At 31.5% G+C, this 22848-nt stretch overlaps 2 protein-coding genes and 2 long non-coding RNA genes across 8 annotated transcripts; 2 read left to right on the plus strand and 2 right to left on the minus strand.

Annotated features, from left to right (window-relative positions):
* Positions 1–5102: 5102 nt before the first annotated feature.
* LOC114178545 (ABC transporter B family member 11-like) lies at positions 5103–11343 on the minus strand. The gene is made up of 12 exons (XM_085670821.1): positions 11033–11343; positions 10552–10606; positions 10220–10395; positions 9897–10118; positions 9564–9802; positions 8931–9456; positions 8519–8792; positions 7580–8379; positions 6574–6840; positions 6121–6384; positions 5695–5988; positions 5103–5548 (listed from the first exon to the last, which is right to left on the minus strand). Exons 1-12 carry the CDS (start codon positions 11270–11272, stop codon positions 5195–5197), a joined length of 3711 nt encoding a protein of 1236 aa, XP_085526947.1. The 5' UTR covers positions 11273–11343; the 3' UTR covers positions 5103–5194.
* On the plus strand, positions 8690–16359 carry LOC146888024 (uncharacterized). 4 transcript variants are annotated; one of them, XR_014993559.1, is made up of 5 exons: positions 8690–8822; positions 9044–10403; positions 11143–11211; positions 11339–12022; positions 14278–14974. It is a non-coding gene; the product is annotated as an uncharacterized LOC146888024 (long non-coding RNA). The 4 variants fall into 4 exon arrangements; XR_014993558.1 differs by lacking the exon at positions 8690–8822 and adding an exon at positions 15237–16359 and having other exon boundaries at positions 10265–10403; positions 14278–14331; XR_014993561.1 differs by lacking the exon at positions 8690–8822 and having other exon boundaries at positions 10265–10403; positions 14265–14977.
* Positions 15892–20988, minus strand: LOC114176424 (ABC transporter B family member 3-like). Of its 2 annotated transcripts, XM_028061467.2 has the most exons (12): positions 20674–20988; positions 20383–20437; positions 20100–20275; positions 19781–20002; positions 19457–19695; positions 18805–19330; positions 18433–18706; positions 17453–18315; positions 17100–17366; positions 16728–16991; positions 16317–16610; positions 15892–16245 (listed from the first exon to the last, which is right to left on the minus strand). In XM_028061467.2, the coding sequence occupies exons 1-12, from the start codon at positions 20986–20988 to the stop codon at positions 15892–15894; spliced, it is 3849 nt and encodes a 1282-aa protein (XP_027917268.2). The 2 variants fall into 2 exon arrangements, with proteins under 2 accessions (XP_027917268.2, XP_085526945.1); XM_085670819.1 differs by having other exon boundaries at positions 18805–19695.
* LOC146888025 (uncharacterized) lies at positions 20080–21068 on the plus strand. Its single transcript, XR_014993562.1, has 3 exons — positions 20080–20216; positions 20341–20852; positions 20931–21068. It is a non-coding gene; the product is annotated as an uncharacterized LOC146888025 (long non-coding RNA).
* Positions 21069–22848: the final 1780 nt, after the last annotated feature.

Consider the following 22848-nt stretch of genomic DNA (forward strand, 5'->3'; position numbering starts at 1 on the left):
CAAAACCTTTCAAAGTTTGTTGCCACTTCACATCACAGAAGGTGTCATTTGTTAATGCAGTTGTGATTAAGGAAATTGGAATGCCACTTTCATCTTTGAAATCTCTTGTCCTTTTGCAATTTGGCTCTTGAACACACGTGCTAAAATTCTATCCCCTTTTGCAATTGAGGTTTGAACTCAAAATTAACCCTTTTTTCTGGTAGGTGTGTACATTGGCCTAATTAGAAGTATCTTAAAATGGCAGACACCGCTGAGGTCCTTATCAAACAGTTTTTAATTTCTTAACAACCTTTTCACTATATCCCTTTTGTTACAAATTTTTTTTGTCTCTTTCCAACAGCTAATTGGCTGAATAATACAATTAATTACATTTCAAGTTTCAACCTGTTCATCTTTTGTGGCAGTTGTGAGCATTATAACGAACACTGGTTGTGCATTATTACTGTAACATTTTGTGCTCGTTGGAAGCTTGCAGTGTTGGTGCAGCAGCAGGAATCTCAATCATTTGCTCATGGACCCCGTGATTATGATTAACTACAATACAAGTGTGTGTATAACTAAACGTACGTATCCATTTTTTTGTATTTATGTTAAGAACTCATGGTTCCTCAGCCAGAAAGTTATCCACTTTTATGGCATTTTTCATTCTGCATTATTGCGTTGATCTTTCTTCTTTGGGTGCCGTTTTGTGAGGGAAGTTTCTTCTTACATCAAACAAAAGCTGCAGAGTTGTTCGAGTAGATATATATAACTGAAGAAATTTGAATTTATAGTTTTTTTCTTATATATTACAAAATGTTAAATAAATTTATGAGTATTTGAAAAGATTGTTAACATTATAAGAAAAAGGATTATCACAACCTTTTTAATCGTGTTTGTTTTATAATAATATATTTCATTGGGTAGTAAAAACATGTCGGAACGATCTTCCACGTAGGAACTTCAGAAAAAAACAAACAAAAACAAATAAGTATAAAAAGAAAATAAAATTAGTTTTTATAAGTTGAAATATATTACATTGATTTATTCATAGAAGTTCTTTTTATAGTTTCTCGAAATTTTTTATTTTGAAGTTATATTTAAACTAGCTTAAATTTCTTAAAATATTTATTCTTGTTTCTAAAATTATTTATGCAAAAGCTTGTTTCCCAAGTAAAAGTATCCCAATAAATTAATAAAAAAGGTTTCCCGATTTTCACATAAAAGATTTAATTTAACTAAATTTACCCATAAGTGTTTATAGAGAAATAAAGATGTAAAATTAATAAAATTTCAATATAACTAAATTATGATTAATTTGTTCACTTTAGCTTTTGAAAAAGTTAGACAATAGATAAAAAATAAAGTGGATTAATTTATTTTAACTTCCACTCAAGTTTTATTAATATACTGAATAATTTTTCTTTTTCATAAATATTTATTTAAAAAAATTATAGAAACTATAAACTTTATTTTAGAAAGCCTAATAAATGGAGTTGCTACCCTACTTTTAATTTTATGAATATGTTAAAAAAAAAAAACTATTAACACATGCATAAATTATCTACATTCAAAGAAGAAGAAAAAAAACCATATCTAAAAAGTGTAAAATGAAGATATGCAAATTAGCATCTTTATTCACTAATAATAATCAAGTTTGTGACTTGAATAATGGGTGCTTACCCCACTCAGCCATTGAAATGCTATAAATGTTTAAGATATGAGGAGAGCTTCTCCATTGTCATTGTTTTCAAATTAAAATTAATCATTAACTTTTAAGTCTTTATTACTTACATTTTTTTTTATTTTTTCTAAATAAGAGATTTTAAAATCAAATACAATTAAAAATAATAATATTTTGATTTACTTTTTTTTATTCATTTCTAATCTATCACTGTGATTACTCTATAACTATTTATTTTAATTTAATATTTTTAAATAATATGATATAATGATATAAGATAATAATATTTTAACTTACTTTTTCTAATTCACTTATAATTCACTATTCTCGTCACTTTTAAATCATTACATCATATTAATTAAAAAAATTAAAAAATAAAAATATTATTGAAATAATAAATAAAAATATATCATAATATCATTATCTTTCACCTAAATCCAAAAAGAGTTATGAAAAAGTTTGACTACGGTTTATAAAAGTGGGGTTAGGTGTCTGATGTGACCATCAAAAAGTCTACCCTGTTTTTCACGGCACCAAATAGACTCTTCAGTTTTTTTGTTTTTTGTTTTTGAATCATATTACTGGTATTAATTGATTCTTGGTGATGATTAATTTTTCTCCAGAAATCAATTCCTTTAGTGAAATCTATTTTCATAATTATGTTGTGTTGAGTAAGATTCAAATTCAAAATATTATTGATGATACAAGACTCAGTTTCAATCTACCTTTTTTCCCCTGTTTGGCAAAATGAAGGAAAGATGTTAAATTATATTTGAAAATTTAACTCCAGAGTTTAGTATATTTTGAACTTAAAATTTTTTGGGACAAAATAATAACATACACATCTTATTTAAATAATAATTTAAAAAATTATATATATTTTTATTTCACGCAAATTAGTAAAGATTTGATTTTTATACTTCTATTTTCATATTCGTCAAGTAATGCTTTTATCTCTATTACTGTGCGACAATAACGACTTATATATTAATGGAACATTTCAAGGTAAAATCGTATATAAATTATTTTCATCTATAAACAAAATTTAAAATATTATTTTCATGAAAAAATAGTCTTTTATTGTTATTAATCTCAATTGATTCATAAAGACTTGTAATATTTTAATCTTTTTCCAAAAGTTTAACCATAAATATACGTGGATATATATATATATATATATATATATATATATATATATATATATATATATATATATATATATATTATAAAAAAGTGTAAGAAGTAATTATAAAATGAAAGAAACAAGACATTTATTTATTTCTTTTGACTATGATGTATTTATACGACACGTATAATGAATATTGATATATATGATATATCACTAGTTTTAATACATGATACATGATATTTATATTAAAAAATATATAATAATTTTTAAATATAAAAAATATATGATTATTCATGTATAAATCTAAATTAAAATTAAATATATTAAATATTTTTAACATAAAAATTTAGAAATTATTGCTATTATAAAAATATTATTAATTTAATTAGATACTTTATTTATAAATATTGATAAATTATTGAATACGTGTCAAATAGATATACCTTACGCAAATTAAAATAGACTTAAATATACATTCGGTCTCTATTTTTGTTGATTTTATTTGATTTGATCCCTATTTTCGTTTTATATTCAATTAGATTCTTATTTTCATCAAATTATGGTCAATTTGGTCATTTTCACTAACTATGTTTAAACAGTTAACGTTTTTGAACAGTAAATGCCACGTGTCAGTTCCTGATTTTTTTTTTTTTTTTAATTTTTCTTTTAATTTTTTTTAAATTTAATTTTTTTTTTAATTTCAAAAATATGGTCCACGTGTCAAGTCACAATTGTGTCACGTGTCAATGCTAGTGCCACGTGTCATTTTGTGGTAGTATTATTTTTTTTGTTCAATTTAGTCCACATATTCGTTATTTTTGTTGAATTTAGTCCCAATGTTTGTTAAAATAAATCAATTTTGTCCCTTTCAAATTGACACTAAATTTAATATCTTTTATACAAATTATATTAATATATTTTCTAAAATTGACCTTTGAATTTAATATCTTTTAAATTCAATTATAAATTATTAAATTTAATTATAAATTGAATAAATTCTCATATTTAATTGCTAAATAGAATATAATTATTTAAAATATTATAAGAATATAATTATTTTTTTTTCTAATATTTATATTCTAAAATATTTTTAAAATTGATATATAAAAATATTTTAAATATTCAAAATATTTTAGAAAAATAAACTAATATTTGTAAAATCAACATTTATATATAAAATATTTTATATTTTAATATCTAAAATGCAATAAAAATATTAAATATTTTAAATTTAAATGTGAATTTTACAAATGTTAATATATATTTTTAAAATTTTAATAATTATATTTTAATAATATTTAAATAATTACATTCTATTTAACAATTGAATCTAAGAATTATATTCAATTAATAATTAAATATTATAATTTATAATTAAATTTAAAAAATAACTAATAATAATGTCAATTTAAAAAATTAAATGGTTATATTTTAACAAAATTTGGGACTAAATTAAACAAAAATAACAAATATAAGGACTGAGTTGAACAAAAATAACGAATATTGGGACTAAATTGAACAAAAATAAATAATACAACTACAAACTCACACGTGACACTAGCATTGACACATGGACATTTTTTTTTGAAATTAAAAAAATTTTATTTTTTTTAAAAAATAAAAAAAATAAAAAAAACCAGGAGTTGACATGTGGCATGTACTGTTCAAAAACATTAACTATTTAAACACCGTTAGTGAAAAGGACCAAATTGACCATAATTTGACAAAAATGAGGATCTAATTGAATATAAAACGAAAATAGGAATCAGATTGAATAAAAAAAAAATAGGGATCCATTAAAATATAAGTGCATTATATGCCACCTAGTATTTTTCGTAAAAAAAATAAAGGTGATCAATTTCTTGAAATTTTGTTCGTAATTGTTTATTATATTCCAAAAAATAAATTCCGAGAAATGGTTCCAAAAATATTTTTCGTAAGAAGGGAAGGTGATCAATTTCTTGATTTTTTTTTTTCGAAATTGTTTATTATATCCCGAAAAATAAATTCCGAGAAATGGAAGGGTGTAGGAAGAGAAGGACTGAGTGCAAGAAGTAAGTGCGAGGAAACAATTGCACGACACAGCATACTACAGGCCCACACAAAAAGAACTATAAAAGTGGTAGTTTCTTCTTGCCGTAGGAGAGAGCACCCTTTGTTTGCAAATTGTAAGGTATGTTATTCGCTTAACCTAAAGTGTGTTTTTTTAATTTAATCCAATAACTATATGTGTTCTTTCCATATTTCAAGTTCCCTTTAGATAAACTTTTTGGGAAAGCAAACTAGGTTTGATTTTCTATATAACAAGGGTTTATGGGAACAGAGACACGCCATTGGATGCTGCTCTGAGTCTATATAACAAGGGTCTATATAACAAGGTACTACAGCTATATATAATGGTTCTAAGATGAATCATGAATTGTGTGTAAGCCTACTAATGAAGCATAGATACCACCCTTGTTAATCAGAGTGTCATGCTTTCCTTGCTCTGCAATGATTCCATGTTCAACCACTGCAATTGAATCTGCATCCTTTATGGTGGATAACCTGTGAGCCACCACAATTGTGGTTTTGTCCACCCTCACTCGGTCAAGTGCATCCTGAACGACTCTTTCAGACTCAGCATCTAGTGCACTAGTGGCTTCATCCAGCAGTAATATTTTTGGACTCTTCACTATGGCTCTTGCAATTGCCACCCGCTGCTTCTGCCCTCCCGATAGTTGAATCCCTCTCTCCCCTACTACTGTATCGTAACCCTGCACGTGTTGTTTTTGAATAATTCAGAATTTTGTTCGTAAGGTGTTTAGAATTCGATATCTAGTTATTTAAAAAATTGCCACATATTCTTTGTAGCACGAGTCTCAGGAAAATATTGAGTTCCTTGAAATAGTGTGTAGTTTACCTGTTGCAAACTGCTAATGAATTTGTGCGCATTTGCCAGTTCTGCTGCCGCTATAATTTCAGCTTCTGTTGCATCACCAGCTTTTCCATATGCAATATTGGCTCGGATGGTGTCATTAAACAATATAGGTTCTTGGCTTACCAGGCCCATCTGCTGCCTAAACCATTTGAGTTGTAGATTTTTTATTTCCGTTCCATCTAGTGTTATCTGACCTGAATCTGGGTCATAAAATCTTTGCAACAGTGAAATTACTGTTGACTTTCCACTTCCACTTTCTCCAGCTAGAGCAACTGTCTGGTTTCCATCAGTATAATCAAACTCTTAGATTCTCCCTTAAGAGAGACCTAGATGGTAATGTTAGAAAAGATCATGTATTCTTATGAGAATTGTGAACCAAACAAATAAATGCATCAGTTGGTATGTTACCTCTCCTGCGTGAATAGTCAAGGAAAGATCTCTGAATACAAGCACATCAGGCCTGGTTGGATACCTGAAAGTGACATGGTGGAACTCAATCTCTCCTCTCACTTCTTGCAACATCATTCCAGACTCATCACTAGGGTCTATATTTGATTTCTGCTCAAGAATAGCATATATAGAAGAAACCGAACTTTTTGCTTTACTTGCACCTGGGACCATGAAGCCAGATTGTGTCATTGCTATTGCTGCCAATGTGAGAGTGAAAAATACCTGAAAAATTAGAGAGTGAGTTGTTCAATGATAGTAGAATATGATGAGCATAGCTCCTAATTATTTATGGTGTTTATTTAAAAGAAAGAGAACATCTTTTTAATTTATTTGAGATATTAGCTTATACTTTGTCAGCAATGAGTAGAAAGCACTGTATCTGAAATGGTGACATGGATAGGATTAACTTACTCGGAAAACATCTGAGACTGATGTTTTGCCACTCTCTACAAGTCGGGCTGCAGCATAAAAGCTGCCTGCATTAACTGAGAACACCAAGAAGAGTGATATCCCAAAACTTGTTCCGCTGACTAAACCTTGCCTTATACCTGTCTGGATGGGCCCTGAACATTTCTTCTGGTATAACTCCATCAACTTTTCTTCTGCACAGAAAGAAGCTACTGTTCTGATATTCCCTACTGCATCAATTGCCACTTGACTTGCTTCCTCGTAGACTTTCTGTGCAACATATAGAGCACATTAACCATTGGTAAACTCGATATTAGCACTAATTAAACATAGAGAGAAACGATACATTTGAGAAACATCAATGTTAAAATTTGAGAATATTTCTTACCGGTTTGGTGGTTTTTTCTTCATCAAACGATTCATTTGATTCTTCATCATTTATTTCTCATTTAATTAAAATACTTTGTTTTTTACAATGCATGAGAAGATGTATAATTTACTCTCTGTTTTCTATTTTTTTCTTTTACAAAAACATCACCTATTGAGGAAATGACAGCACTTGTAGTGATTACTTCTCACCCAATGAGAAACATGACTCTACAGGCCTACAAAAGCAACTATTGAGAGTTCATTTGAAGAAGTACAAATTTTTGTAACAGTGAAGCCTTCTTTTATGATAATATATGAAACATTTTTTCTCCATTTTTATCTCATCTATGTTCCACCAAAAGTTATTCTACATTACTTTGCTTTAAAGTACTCCATTGTTAACACTTTAACAAACTCTACCACCTTAGAAATAAATACAATATTTAATAGTAATCTTCGTATCACCATAATATCTCAATAGACTCAATAATTGATATGATCTCCTCACAAGTCAACATAATTCATTTAGTTTACATTTAGATCCAAAGTTTCATGTCACCATTTTCACACCATGTTTGAAATTTAAATATTTCACACGTTTTCATATTAGTTGTTGGTTTGATATGAGTTACTTACAGACCTTTGCATCTGTGACATATCCTTGCATGGACCCCATTTGCACTTGTCCATTTACTAATAGTAGTGGTAGCAAAACAAGAATGATGAGAGAAAGCTGCCAGTTTGCCACAAAGGCAATTACCAAGGCTATAATTACTGTAGCAATATCTTGAACCATCAAACCTAGTGCATCCCCAACAAAAGTTCGAATAGAAGCCACATCAATTGACAGCCTTGCTCCTAGTACTCCACTTGAATGCTCAGCTTTGTCAAACCAGGCTACTTCCATGTGAATAATTTTCTCAAAACACATTAGCCGGATCCTTTTTATCAACTTCGAACCAGCTACAGCAAAAAAGTAGGACCTTAGTGGATGAAATATGAAGCCAGCGGCTCCAAGGGCTATAAATATTGCAGCCCAAAACTTTGAGTCTTTACGGAGTTCATTTGCTGGCTCAGAGAAAGTATTTATCATGCAGGAGGTAAGAAACCCCACAAGAGGAAGTATGGCCCCAGTTACTGTGGCTGCTAGAGTCCCTAGGACTAACACTGGAATTTCAGGCTTGTTAAGATAAGCAAGGTGAAGGAATGAGACTTTGGGAGATGAATGTGGTACTGCTGGAGGAAGAACTTCAGGCTCTGCTGATGTTTTCAAGAGATCAAGTGTAGCAGGGATATCATTTGATATTCTGAATGAGTGATGCCTGCTGTTTTCTATCTTTCCTGAGTCATCTGTAACATCTGACTGCCTGTTAATTTCTTGCAATCTAATGAGTTGGCTATAAGCTCCATCAGGATCTTTAATGAGCTCAGCATGGATACCTAAACAGTTGAAAGGTAAGAATGCAATAATGCATATGTGAAGGAAAATGATGGCACGTGCAAGTGTGAGAGAGACAGAAAAACATGAAAGCAAATTGTCACAATGAGTTCCATTCATGTAGCAACATAGTATATCTACCATTTTCTACTACTCTTCCTTGATGAATAACAGCAATTGTATCGGCATTCCTTATTGTGTTTAGGCGATGTGCTACAATGATAGTTGTTCGGTTTATCATAATTTTGTCCAGTGTCTCTTGGACCACTCTCTCAGACTCAGCATCAAGGGCACTTGTAGCTTCATCAAGGAGTAGAATTCTTGGATCTTTTAGAATTGCCCTAGCTATGGCGATTCTTTGCTTTTGACCTCCAGAGAGCTGTGTACCATGCTCACCGACAATCATATCATGTCCCTAAAATCACAATTTTACAAAACCAATGAGGTAAGAAATATATTAAATATACTTTGTATTGTATTTTTTAAAATTAATATTGTTGAAAAGGCAGAACATTGCAAATTTCAATTCAAAAGATGAATTTTGTGAGCTCACGTGTGGAAATCTATCTATGAATTTAGCTGCATTAGCAAGCTCAATTGCAGCTCTGATTTCTTCATCTGTTGCCCCCTCCTTACCATAAGCAATATTTTCTTTGATACTGCCAGTAAAAAGGACTGGTTCCTGGCTGACAAGGCCTATTTTCTGTCTGATCCACTTCAATTGAAATTCTCTGAGGTTGATGCCGTCAATGAGAACTTCTCCGGCTTGTGGATCATAAAATCTCTCAATCAAACTAATAACTGTTGATTTCCCACTGCCACTTTTCCCAACCAAAGCTGCAGTAGTGCCACTTGATATTGAAATGGAACATCCATTGAGTATCAATTCATCTGGCCTTGAAGGATAACAAAAGCAAACCTCCCTAAGTTCTATATCTCCAGAAATATCATCCACCTGTCGGCCTGCAGTATCATAAGCATCAATTTTTGGCTGCCTATTTATTGTTTCAAATATTTCAAGGGCTGCAGCCTGTCCTGCAGTGAATGCAGTTAAACTTGTAAAAGCCTGCCCCAACGACCTGCAAAAAAAATATTCACATTGAAAAGCACATCAAATTTTCCTGCCAAGCTTGGGAGAAAAATTGTAAGATATGATGGATGCATCTTAAAGCAGAAACTAGCTTACATGGAGCCAAAAAATAGCGCGTAAAATATACTCATGACTTCACCTCCTGTATAGTCTTTCTCCAGTACCATCTTCCCTCCAAACCATACAGCCATTGCAAAGCTGCTGTTAATAAAAAAACGGATTGAACCAAGGCCTAAACCAGCAGCCATTCCGTCTTGCACTGCAGTTCTGTAAGCTTCGGTTAAGGATTCACTGTATTCAGCTATGGCTTGATTCTCGCCCGTAAATGATGCAACCTGCATTGGAGGAACTTGTGTATTTTATATGCCTGCTCTCTTTTGCGACATGTAAAAGAACAACCTTAAAGTTAAGTTATAAAGATTGGCATACAGTTCGAATTGAACCAATTGTGCGATCTACCACAGTTGCTGCTTCAGAATACGCTGCTTGCCCTCGGGATGCCAACTTTGCGAACGCAAAGCTCATTATGGAACCGGAGAAAACAAGAGGTGGAATACAAGATAGAAGGACAAGAGTTAGAAGCCAACCCTTGATGAATGCTATGGCTATACCTCCTAAAAAGCATGCCACACACTGTATGAATTTTCCTACCTGGTATACCGCATAAAATGAGAAAGAAAAAGTTATCCTCTTTTTACTCAGATGAAATGGTGATGATTTGGGTTTTGGAGAACTGTGTCAGCCATTAATACCTTGTCTCCCATGGCTTCTTGAATAAGAAATGTGTCACCTGACATCCTTCCAACAACCTCACCAGTGTTGGTTTCCTTGTCGAAGAAGCTGATATCTTGCCTCAAAATTGCTTTGAGGTATGAGCCTCTTATTCTCGCTGCCTGCCTCTCCCCGGTTGACACCCAACAAGCCACCTCTGCAATGGTACATGTTTGAATTACTCATTTCATTGTTATCTTAGAATATATATATATATATATATATATATATATATATATATATATATATATGTGTGTGTGTGTGTGTTAGTGTATATATATATACATAATGAGCAGAGAAGTGGCATGCTCACGTAGAAAAGCTGTCAGAAAGGAAGCTACACCTATTACTCCAAACTTCAGAGACACCTGAGCATGAAACAAATCATTATGTCTTATGACAGCAGACATGAGGGAAATTTGAAACCAAACGGTTCCTCTCAAACTTGAATTAATTCTTATGCAATTAAGCAATTTCCATAACATTGTTAAACAGAAAAAAAGGAAGTTGGAAAATGGTAATTAGGAAATTTAGACAATTGGATGTGGATTACTGTACAACTCACTTTCACCTATCCATGAAAACGTTTTAGGTTTGATCTAACTGCCTGATAGTAAAACAATTTCATATTTGTACTTTATCCTCTGCTAAGCAGTAGCAGGGATGAAATTAAAATTAAAAGCATTCCAATACCACAATTTTTGCATCTCCTCTCAGACAACTTTGCTTTATAAATTCCTATAAATATTTTTGTAACATTGATTCAGAATTAAGGGATGCTGGTCATTCATTACCTTGGAAACTTCATGAACTACATGTTTAGTGTTACCATTTTGTGTAAAAGCATCTATTGCTTCTCCCATAACTATATTCGTTGAAGCCTTAGTTATTCCATTCCCAACAGCGCTTACTGTCCCAACAAGCATCAGTAGATAATCTGAAGAGTCTGCGAATGAAAAAAGTTTGTAATAGGGTACTGTTTTGTTGCTTTCATCCTTCACCCTGTTCTTCTTGGAATCTAGCTTCCTTGCCATTTCTTAGGTATTTTGAATACCTACAACTTGTGGATGACTAATTGATTCTTGATCCTTTTGTCTCAGCTGAAGTAACATCCAAAGCTAACTTTGGCCACCATATTCCAAAGGAAAACCTCTGCTGGTACAAACATCACAAGAAAGCAGCTATTGAAGGAAGTTCACTAGCACTAAAAAACAACAGGAGAATGAAGGAAAACAAGGTTGATGGAATAAGCTTGTAAATAGTCTAGTATTACAACTTCTGTCAGAAGATAAGTTACATTAGTTGATCACTAGCAAAAAAAGAAGAATAGGATTAGATGCCCATCATCAAAGGCAACATGAATTTAAGGTCTAAAGTTGTGTTAAAATAATGCACATATATTACAAACTATGCTCTGTTAAAATGTACTCCTTACCGTTTTGTTAGATGTGAAATAAGGCGCGAGAGGATCATATTTTGGTGGGACCCCTATGGCATGCAATTGGAAGAAGAAGAAATTCTCAACACGGTTGTGGACATGATTATAAGTTCTTCCTTTTAGATTTTGTTCTGTGTTTTCTGGTATATTAAAAATTTGATTATTTAGTATTCTCTTTTAGATATATCTTGAACACCAAGATCAATCGTTGAAGACTATAACAGTGTTGATACACTTATTTATGCCAGACCATGATGGAAGTGTCAGAGACTTCTTGAGGCAGGGAAACTTGGAAACGTGGATCATATGATATATGATATTTGTCATATTATTATTGATCTCGCAGGTTAGTGAAACATCCGTGCTTTTGGAAAAATTATTTTTTCACATGATTCAATAGGTTAAGGATATCTTTGAACTCGAGTATGAGATTTTTATAATTACATTTAGATAAAAATGGAATTAACTTTTCCTTTACCTAATACAAGATTTTTCTTTAAAGTAAAATTGTGCATGAATTAACATGTAGAAGTTCTTCATTATTTTTTCAATTTTACTTTTATAATTTATATATAAGTTAATTTTAGCTTAGAAAGAAGTCATTTATTTTTTTTCTTTTTTTTTATAAAAGAATTTATGAAGAACTTACAAAATTACCTATAATAAGAATAAGATAAATGTTGAATTAGAAGTTGATACTCTAAGTCATTAACTAAAAAAACAGCTACTTAAATTTGAATGAATTAAAATGTTCTAATTCTACAAAAAAAATTTACATTGTTGATATATAGAATATATTTGAACAAAGTTCTTCACGAAAGAGAAAAAAAACCGACAATGTGAGTTAACATTAACAATTAATTTATATAGATGATCTCACGTAGCTTCTTGAAATTATTATTTTTAATTTGTATTTTAACTAATTTGAGCTGGAATTTTTTTATTTTTTATACTTTTCTTCTAAATTCCTTATGATAGTATAATGATTTTTACACGTTTGTTTTATGACATGTTATGATATATATAGTAAATTATTGACTATTATAATTACTATTTTTAAAGATATATAATATGATTATGATGAATTTTACATGATACTTCATTTTTAACTAATATTTTTAAAGAAAATGCTTTAGAGAATGTTTAGTATAAGTTTTTCCATAATTAATTATTAAGCAAGCCTCATATAATTTCTTGTCTTTATATGTATATAAATTAACTTTAATTTATTAAATATTTTTTTTAAGGTATTAGATTTAAACTTACGATCAACCAAAATCTTTACTCACCATTATCTCTTTTGGACCATTAGCTATTGGGAAGTGCTTCCACTTTAGTGTTATTTTTTTTTTTTTTTCTTTTAACTTTAACAAAGCTTGCATTTTTGATACTCTTTCGATCCTTGATAGGGAATAACACTATCCCACTAGAATAGGAATAGAGGTAAAAAAATAATAGGTTAAATTACTCTTTTGATCTCTCTATTTATCAAGTAATATCACTTCTCAAATTTTTCGTTGTTTTAATTTGGTCCCCATTTTCTTAAAAATGATTCAATTTAGTTCTTATCGTTAATTTGACAAGACAATGTTAAAGTCAATGTCACGTGTCAATTTCTGTTTTTTTTTGAATTTTTTACACATGTCACTTCACACAGCTGTGTCACGTGTCAAAATGACTCAATTTGGTCCCTTTTAGTTTCAATTTAATCTCAATTTTTGTAAAAATAAGTAATATTGTCCCTCCTTGAATTGACACTCAATCTACCTTTTTTATAAATCTTATGGTAATATTCTTACTAAAATTAACGTTTTTATTAAATATTTCTATAAATATTTTAAACTAACTTTAAATTCTATACAAAACATTAGACTTTAGTTTTGTTTTCAACTTGAAATTTAGTTCCTAGACGAGTTATTTGATTTTTAATCTTTACTAAGTTTGTATAATATGATACACTTGATGTTTTTATACATGATGACAAAATTGTTAATTTTTGAAATTAAGTTTTGGGGTTTAACTTTGTTTAATAATTAAACTAAAAAAACTTGTTTAAAAATATTTCTACAAATATTTAATAAAAATGTCAAATTTTAGTAAGAATATCATCATAAATTGTATACAAAAATTAATTTGAGTGTCAATTTAAGGAGGGATAATATTGCTTCATTTTTACAAAAATTGGAACTAAATTGAAATTAAAAACAAATATAGGAAGCAAATTGAGTCATTTTAACATGTGACACAAATGTGAAGTGACATGTGTAAAAAATTAAAAAAATTAAAAAAATTAAAAAAAAATTAAAAAAAAAACAGAAATTGACACGTGACGTTTACTTTAACACCGTTGGTCAAAATTAACGGTAAGGACCAAATTAAATCATTTTTAAGAAAATGAGAACAAAAACGAAAAATTTGAGGATCAACCTGATATTAAATAGAGGAACCAAAAGAATAATTTAACCAAAATAATAATAAGAAGATTTTTTTTTTCTTTTAATTTTTCGTGGTTTCATCTTCGTGTAGATGACATTGTAGAGTTTGTTTTTACCTTGTGATTCAATCATTGTAAAAGTGATTTTTTATAGTACTTGCTTGTAGGTTTTGACAACTTATTGGGATGCCTTGTAGACATGCAACATGCAATTTGTGCAGGTTACCATCATCTATAGTTTAATATGTCAAGATTTAACTCCTTTATTATACCATGTAAATCACACCAATTTTCAGAAGTAATGGGATAAATATTTCGAAATAAAATACTAAAGACTTTTTGTTAGTCTTCAAAGTTTCAATGATTAAGTAGGAGAGAAAATGATACTTCAAGAATTAAATTAATGGTTTATTTTAAAATAGCTATAATGAGAACTAATAATTTTTAATTACCTGTATTTCAATTAAGTTTTGTGATAAGTATTTTCGTTTTGTGAAGGGAGAGGAGTGAGGATATATATGTGGATTCACTTTATTTGCTTTTAAAGAGATAGGATGAGATTTGGGCTTAAAGAAGAGGATGGTAAGGAAGACACGATTTTGAAATTTGTGTGAAATTAAACATAATTGATGTGTCTTTTTATTCGTAATTTATCGTGGATATTCTTTAATTATAATAAGAAATTTATGAACATAATTTCAAAAATTAAAAAGTAAAATTATTTATAACAAATAATATATGAAATTTTTTGTTTATCTTTTACTCTTTTATTTAATTTAATTAAGTTTCAATTAAATTATAAATTTGGATTAATTTTATTTGATATTGTATTAAAATCTTTAAAAGTATGTTGACACATGAAGATATAAGACGGAATTATAATCATCACATCACATCATTCCATTGATTTACGTAAAAATAAAAATATATTCTGAGCAAAATCTTTTAATAAGAATTAAATTAAAAATATCCTGTGCTTAAAACTTAATTTAGTCATATATTAATAATGAACTAAAATGATCTATTTTCTAAAATCTAAAAAATTAAATTTGCAATTGAAATTTACCACAAATTTAAATTACGTGAAAGAATTAGATAAAAAGTGGATTGAATTGTTTCATGTCAGGTCGTCGTGCTTGTCAAAGTCGTGGGACAAGTTCGGGTTGTTGGACCTGTTCAAATCGTCGTGTTTGTTTGGATAGTTGGGTCCGTCCAGATCGTCGGTCTCGTCCTACAGATAATAATATTTTAAAAAATAATATATTTTTTATGTTGAAGGTGAAAATCCATGGATTGATTGACTCAGAGGACTTTTGTGGAGTTTTTGATCTTATGAACTTTTTTCATAGGAGTTTTTTTCCAATATGAGTTTTTTTGCCCTAGTCCACATGGGCTTGAGTCAAGTCCGTCCTCTTAGATGGGTCAAATTGACACCTCTAATTGAAAACCAACAAATATAAAAATAACAAGATAACCTCTGTAATGCATCGAACCATTTCTTTGAAGTTAATCTTGTGAACCGGAAAGTTTGAAAGTATGTTATCTCATGTTAAACCCTATATATTATAATCTCTAATAAATAGTTTCTATAGGCTTCAGAAGCCAAGAAAAATGGGTTCTCTCTTTTAAAATTGTAATCAGATATTTTTAAGCATTCGTTATGAAAAGTAAACCTAGTTAATTGTTTCTGAATTGCAGCATACCATTGGCAAACACTTTTTTTTTCTCATAATAAAAGCTCATTTGGTAGAGTTTTCCTTTATTTCATTGCATACTACAGTTTATGAAGAAGAAGCACTGATATGTAGTGCTACTAAGGAAGCATATGTACCACCTTTGTTAAGTAAAGTTTCATGCTTTCCTTTCTCTGCAATGACTCCATATTCAACCACTGCAATTGAATCTGCATCCTTTATGGTGGATAACCTGTGAGCCACCACAATTGTGGTTCTATCCACCCTCACTCTGTCAAGTGCATCCTGAACCATTCTTTCAGACTCAGCATCAAGTGCACTGGTGGCTTCATCTAGCAGTAATATTTTTGGATTCTTAACTATGGATCTTGCAATTGCTACCCTCTGCTTCTGTCCTCCGGATAGTTGAATCCCTCTCACCCCCACTAATGTATCATATCCCTGTATTATACATATGGTGTTTAGATATATAGCTAGTTATTCAAAATTGTAGCATATAGTGTGTAAGTTACCTGCTGCAAACTGCTAATGAACTTGTGTGCATTTGCCAGTTCTGCTGCAGCTATAATTTCAGCTTCTGTTGCATCACCACCTTTTCCATATGCAATATTGGCTCTAATGGTGTCATTAAACAGCACAGGCTCCTGGCTCACCAGACCCATCTGCTGCCTAAACCATTTAAGTTGTAGCTTTTGGACTTCTGTTCCATCCAGTGTGATTTGACCTGAATCTGGGTCGTAAAATCTCTGTAACAGTGAGAGCATTGTTGACTTTCCACTTCCACTTTTACCTACTAGGGCAACTGTCTGCTTTCCATCAAAGTTTCAAACTCTTAGATTCATTCTCTATTAAGAAAGTTTGTCTGAAAGAATCATGTGTTCCTATTTAAGCATCAAAAACCATTAAATAATGTGGCTAGTTACCTCTCCTGCATGAATAGTCAAGGAAAGATCTTTGAGTACAAAAGCATTAGGCCTGGTTGGATACTTGAAAGTTACATGGTGAAACTCAATCTCTCCCTTCACTTCTTGCAATGTCATTCTAGATTCATCACCGGGATCTATTCTTGATTTCTGATCAAGAATAGCAAATATAGAAGCAACAGAACATTTTGCTTTACTGGCAGCTGGGGTCAGGAAACCAGATTTCGACATTGCTATGGCTGCCATTATGATAACATAAAATACCTGAAGAATATGAACTTATCTATTGAAATGTCTATGTTGTTTGCTTTAAAAGAAATTGTAATTTATTTGAGGTTGTTGTAAGGATAGGATCATAGGAAAATAACTCACACGGAAAACATCTGAGAATGATGCTTTGCCATTCTCAATCAGTCTTGCTCCAACATAATAACCGCAGGCATTAACAGCATACAGAAAGAAGATTGATAAACCGAAGCCTGCTCCGCTGATTAAACCCAGCCTTATACTTGTCTGGATTGGTCCTAAACATTTCTTCTGGTATAACTCCATCACTTTCTCTTCAGCACAGAAAGAGGCAACTGTTCTCATGTTCCCTACTGCATCATTTGCTACTTGACTTGCTTCCTCATACAGTTTCTGTGGAACATATAAAGCACAATAACATTGGCCCAAACACAAATAATAAATAGTAATAGATAGTTTGATATCAGTAAGGTGCAAACCTTTGCATCTGTGCTGAAACCTTGCATTGACTTCATTTGTACGTATCCATTTAGTAACACTAGTGGTACCAAAACTAGAATGATTAGAGAAAGTTGCCAGTTTGCGTCAAAGGCAATTACCAGGGCTGTCAATGCTGTGGAGATATCTTGAATCAACAAACCAAGAGCATCCCCAACCAAAGTTCGAATCGAAGCTGCATCAGTTGACAGCCTTGCTCCAAGCACTCCACTTGAATTTTCAGCTTTATCAAACCAGCTCATTTCCATGTGAATTATTTTCTCAAAACACATTAGCCGGATCCTTTTTATCAACTTAGAACCAGCTACACCAAAGAAGTAGGACCTTAAGGGAATAAATATGAAGGCAGCGATACCAAGGGCAACAAATATTAATGACCAAAACTTTGAGTTTTTACGGAGTTCATCTGCAGGCTCAAAGAAGGTATTTATCATGTTGGAAAGCAAAAGCCCCATAGTGGGTTGTAATGCGCCAGTTGCTGCTGCTGCTAGAGTTCCCATCAGTAACACTGGGATTTCAGGTTTGTTCAGATAAGCAATGCGGACAAAAGAAACTTCTCGAGGCTTATGCAAAGCTGCTGAAGAAAGAACTTCAGGCCCTTTTTCTGATGTGATAGGCATGGCATTTGACATTCTGAACGAGTAATGACTGTTATTTCCTCTTCTTGGGCTTAAAGTTAGAGGAAAAGAAAATTGTTGGCTCAATTGTTGTTCAGAATCTATGAAGTTTTCTGGCTGGCCTAGGTCATTTGCATCATGCTGTTCTGACTCCCTTTTAATTTCTTGCAATCTAATTAGCTGGCTAAAAGCTCCATCAGGGTCATTAGTAAGTTCAGCATATGAACCTGATCAGTTGAAAAACATGTAAGGGAGAAACACATGTACATGTGAAGGAAATTGAAGAAGATGTGAGTGGGGAGAGAATGACTTGAAAGGCAACAGAATATATATTAGTCTTATACCTTTTTCTTGTAGTTTTCCTTGATGAATAACTGCAATCATATCAGAATTCCTGATCGTGCATAAGCGATGGGCTACAATGACAGTTGTTCGGTTGATCATAATTCTGTCTAGTGTCTCTTGCACCACTCTCTCTGATTCTACATCAAGAGCACTTGTGGCTTCATCAAGGAGCAGAATTCTTGGGTCTTTCAGAATTGCTCTTGCTATAGATATTCTTTGTTTCTGACCACCAGAGAGCTGAGTTCCACGCTCGCCGACCATTGTGTCAAGCCCCTAAACAAACTCACAATTTTACAAAAATAATGAGATAAACATGCCCTTAATTGAATACAGCAAATTTTAACAGGTTGAAAGATGAATTGTGAGCTCACATGTGGAAATTCATCAATGAACTTAATAGCATTAGCAAGTTCAGCTGCAGCTCTGATTTCTTCATCTGTTGCCCAATCCTTACCATAAGCAATATTTTCTTTAATGCTACCAGTAAAAAGGACTGGTTCCTGGCTGACAAGGCCTATTTTCTGTCTGATCCATTTCAATTGAAATTCTCTCACATTGATGCCGTCAATGAGAATTTCACCGTCTTGCGGATCATAAAATCTCTCAATCAAACTAATAACTGTTGATTTCCCACTACCACTTTGCCCTACCAATGCTGCAGTAGTGCCACTTGATATTGAAATTGAAAATCTATTGAATATCTGTTCATCAGGTCTCGATGGATAACTAAAGCAAACCTCCCTAAATTCTATATTTCCTGATATGTCATCTAGTTGTTGACCAGAAGAGTCATATGCATCAATATCTGGCTGCCTCTTTATTGTTTCAAACATTTTATAGGCAGCAGCTTTTCCTGCAGAAAATGCTTTTAAACTTGGAGATGCCTGCCCCAGACGCCTGCAACATAAGATTATACCATAGAAATGTATCACACTTACCAGCCAAGCTTGGAACAGAGGTTGAAACATATAGATTGATGCATGCATCCACAATATAGAAGGTAAAGCAGAGAAGATAACGTACAAACAACCAGACATTATTGTCCAAAACACACCAATGACTTGTCCTCCTGTGTAACCTTTCTCTAATACCATCTTCCCCCCAAACCATATTGCCAAACCATAAGTGCAGATCGAAAATAGTTGAAATGAACCCAAGCCAAAACCACTAACCACGCCCTCTTGCACTGAAATTCTGTAAGCTTTAGTTAAGTATTGATTGTATTGAGCTATAGCTTGCTTCTCACCAGTAAATGACGCAACCTGCAAGGGAAGAATGCATGTACTACCCTCTTGTAGCGAGGAAAATAAAAGAAAAATAAGGTATATTCTGAATGTGAGTATATACAGTTCGAATTGAACCAATTGTCTGCTCCACTACAGTTGCTGCCTCAGCATAAGCTGATTGTCCTCGAGATGCCATCTTTGCAAAAGCTAAGCTCATCAAGGAACCGGAGAGGACAAGAAGAGGAACAGAAGATAGAAGGACAAGGCTCAGAAGCCAACCCTTTGTGAAGGCTAAGGTTATGGCTCCCAGAAAACTTGACACATTCTGTATGAACTTTCCTAACTGAGATATCACCCAGAAAGAGAACGAGAAAGTTAACTCTTATAATAGTTTGATGAAATTGTGATGATTTGGGATTTGAAGAGTGGTCCATTAATACCTTCTCTCCCATGGCTTCTTGAATGAGAACAGTGTCCCCTGACATCCTTCCAACAACCTCGCCACTGTTGGTTTCCTTGTCAAAGAAGCTGATATCTTGCCTCAATATTGCTTTCAGGTATAAGCCTCTTATTCTCGCAGCTTGTCTCTCTCCAGTTATCACCCAGCAAGACACCTCTGCAAGATTGCACGCAAGTGTCACTCAGTAACTCTTGCTATATTTATATTAAATTTTATTTTAGTTTTACAGTAAGAACAATCAGCTGAGAATTTGGCATGCTTACGCAAGAATGCTGCTAGAAAGGCAACTGCACCTATGGATGCAATCTTCAGAGACACCTGAGGATGAAACGAAACTTGAAAGGTTATGACATGAAACTAAGCAGAATTTCAAGTCCAAAATTTCCTTTGAAACTTGATTCATTCAAAATCAGATGTCCACAGTCTATGTAGTTTCCTGTTGTTTTTTCTAGCAAGTTTTTCAAATCATTCCCTCTCACCCTATTTTCATAGTTTCTTTCCAATAGATATTTCACAGCATTGATTATTATTAATGAAGAGGATCTACGGATTACCTTAGAAACTTCATGAAGTACTTGTTTATTATCAGCATGTCCTCCCAAAGCATCAATCGCATCTCCGACAAATATAGTCAGTAAAGGCGTACAGATTCCATTAGCAACAGCACTTATTGCCCCAACAAGCATCAGAAGACAATCCTGAGAGTCTGCAAATGAGAAAAGTTTGTAAAAGGGTACTGTTTTGTTGGTTTCATTCTTCACCTTGTTTTCCTTGGAATCTTGCATCATGCCAACCATCTTCTCTTGTGTAGTTTTGGATCCTTCAACTGGTGTTTGATCACTTGTTGCTATCATCTCAGTTGAAGTCATATCTGCATCCAAGAAAAACTTCTCTTGGTTTTCAACTTGCAAACACCACTGAAAAACCTCTCTGCACAAGACTGTTGTGCACTGCAATGGTAACGCAGTAAGAACTTTTATTTGTAGCTCGTCAACTTTACATAAACTCAATTCCAAATTTGAAATTAGAATGAAGGCCAAAAGTATGGTGCCTGCACAAACTTTGGGATAGTGTGATATTTTCTAAATGGAATTATATCTATGATGTGTTTTCCAAAAATGCCATGTATTGTAATATTTAAATTCGGAGCTAACAAATCATATGCTGTCACATTAGAATCCTCTTATTGATCAGTGTCATTCGTTTTGCTTAGGTGTTGCCCATAATGAAGAAATTGTCTTTTGAGTGTTTTCTAAAATTAGTGCAGCTAATAGTGTGGTGCACTGATAATGAGCAAGCCCCTTTAATAGTTTAGTGGATCCTTAAGGCAAATCCAAATAGTTATGGTAAGTTTTACTCTGATTTGTAGTACTCTATGGGTGTTGAAGTGTGTGTCATGTATCACATGCGATAAGTGTATCAGTTCCATAAGTTTAATTTGAGAAGCTTAAATTATTCAATTGCTAATTTTTGTAGAAAAATCTCAAATAGGTTTCATTTTCTTATTTGTCTCAATTTGTTCCCTATTTTGGAAAATGTGTTGCAATTAGGTCCGTTAGTAATGCATTAACCGCGTTAATTACGTGTCACTTGTCTGCTTGTGATTTTTAATTTTTTTTAATTTTATTTTAATTTTTAATTTTAAATAAAATAAAACTGTCATGTGTCAAACTGACGTTATGCCATGTGGTAGAGATAGATGTGGCAGTGTTAGTGTCACATGTCACTATTAAATGTGAAAATTCTCGAGTTAATTTATATTTGTTATTTTGTCTCAATTTGGTCCCAATTTTTTTAAAATGGAAGCATTTCATCCCTATTCAAACTGAAACAAAATTTACCTTTTATAAAAAATGTCACAATGATATTTTTTAATAAGTTTATACTTTACGTTGAACTTTATTTAAATATTGTTTCAAATATTTATATATCAATAATTTATAGAAAAGTGTTAGAATTAGTTTAAAAATAACAACTTTATAAATTGAAATGTAAAATTTTAAATGAATATATTTATTTCAAATTGTTATAAAATTGTTTTAAAATTTTATGTTTGAATTTATAAAGTTGTTATTTTTAAAACAACTCTAACATTTATCTATAAATTATAGATATATAAACATTTAAAACAAAATTTAAATAAAGTTCAATGTAAAAATAAATTTAATTTGGTTAAAAATACCATTGTAAAATTTTTATAAAAATTAAATTTGGTCTCAATTTGAATATGGATAAAATTGTTTCAGTTTTTAAAAAATTAGGATTAAATTGAGATAAAATATCAAATATAGGGACTACATTGAGAATTTTTACATTCATAGTGACATGTGGCACTGTTACTGTCACATCACACTACATCTGCCATGTGGCACAATGTCAACTTGACACGTAACATCTTTTTTAATATTTTTTAAAATTATTAAAAATAAAATAAAAATAAAATAAAAAAGAACCACGTGCTATATAGCTAACGCTCTTAGTGCATTAGCAACAAAAATAACCTAATTGTAATAAATTTTTCAAAATAGAGACCAAATTGAGATAAATAAAAAGAATATGATCTACTTGAAATTTTTCTATGAGAACTAATGGGATGATTTAATCTTTTGAAAATAATAGGATACAATAATTCTTAAAAATATTATTAATATATGATTGATATTGTGTAAATCCAAATTAAAATCATATGTATTAAAGGTTATCAACATAAAAAATTATAAATTATTATC

The sequence above is a fragment of the Vigna unguiculata genome, chromosome 3 (genome assembly GCF_037176805.1).
Source record: "Vigna unguiculata cultivar grain cowpea cultivar isolate G323 ecotype 2 chromosome 3, ASM3717680v1, whole genome shotgun sequence".
In the NCBI taxonomy this organism is placed as follows: Eukaryota; Viridiplantae; Streptophyta; class Magnoliopsida; order Fabales; family Fabaceae; genus Vigna; species Vigna unguiculata.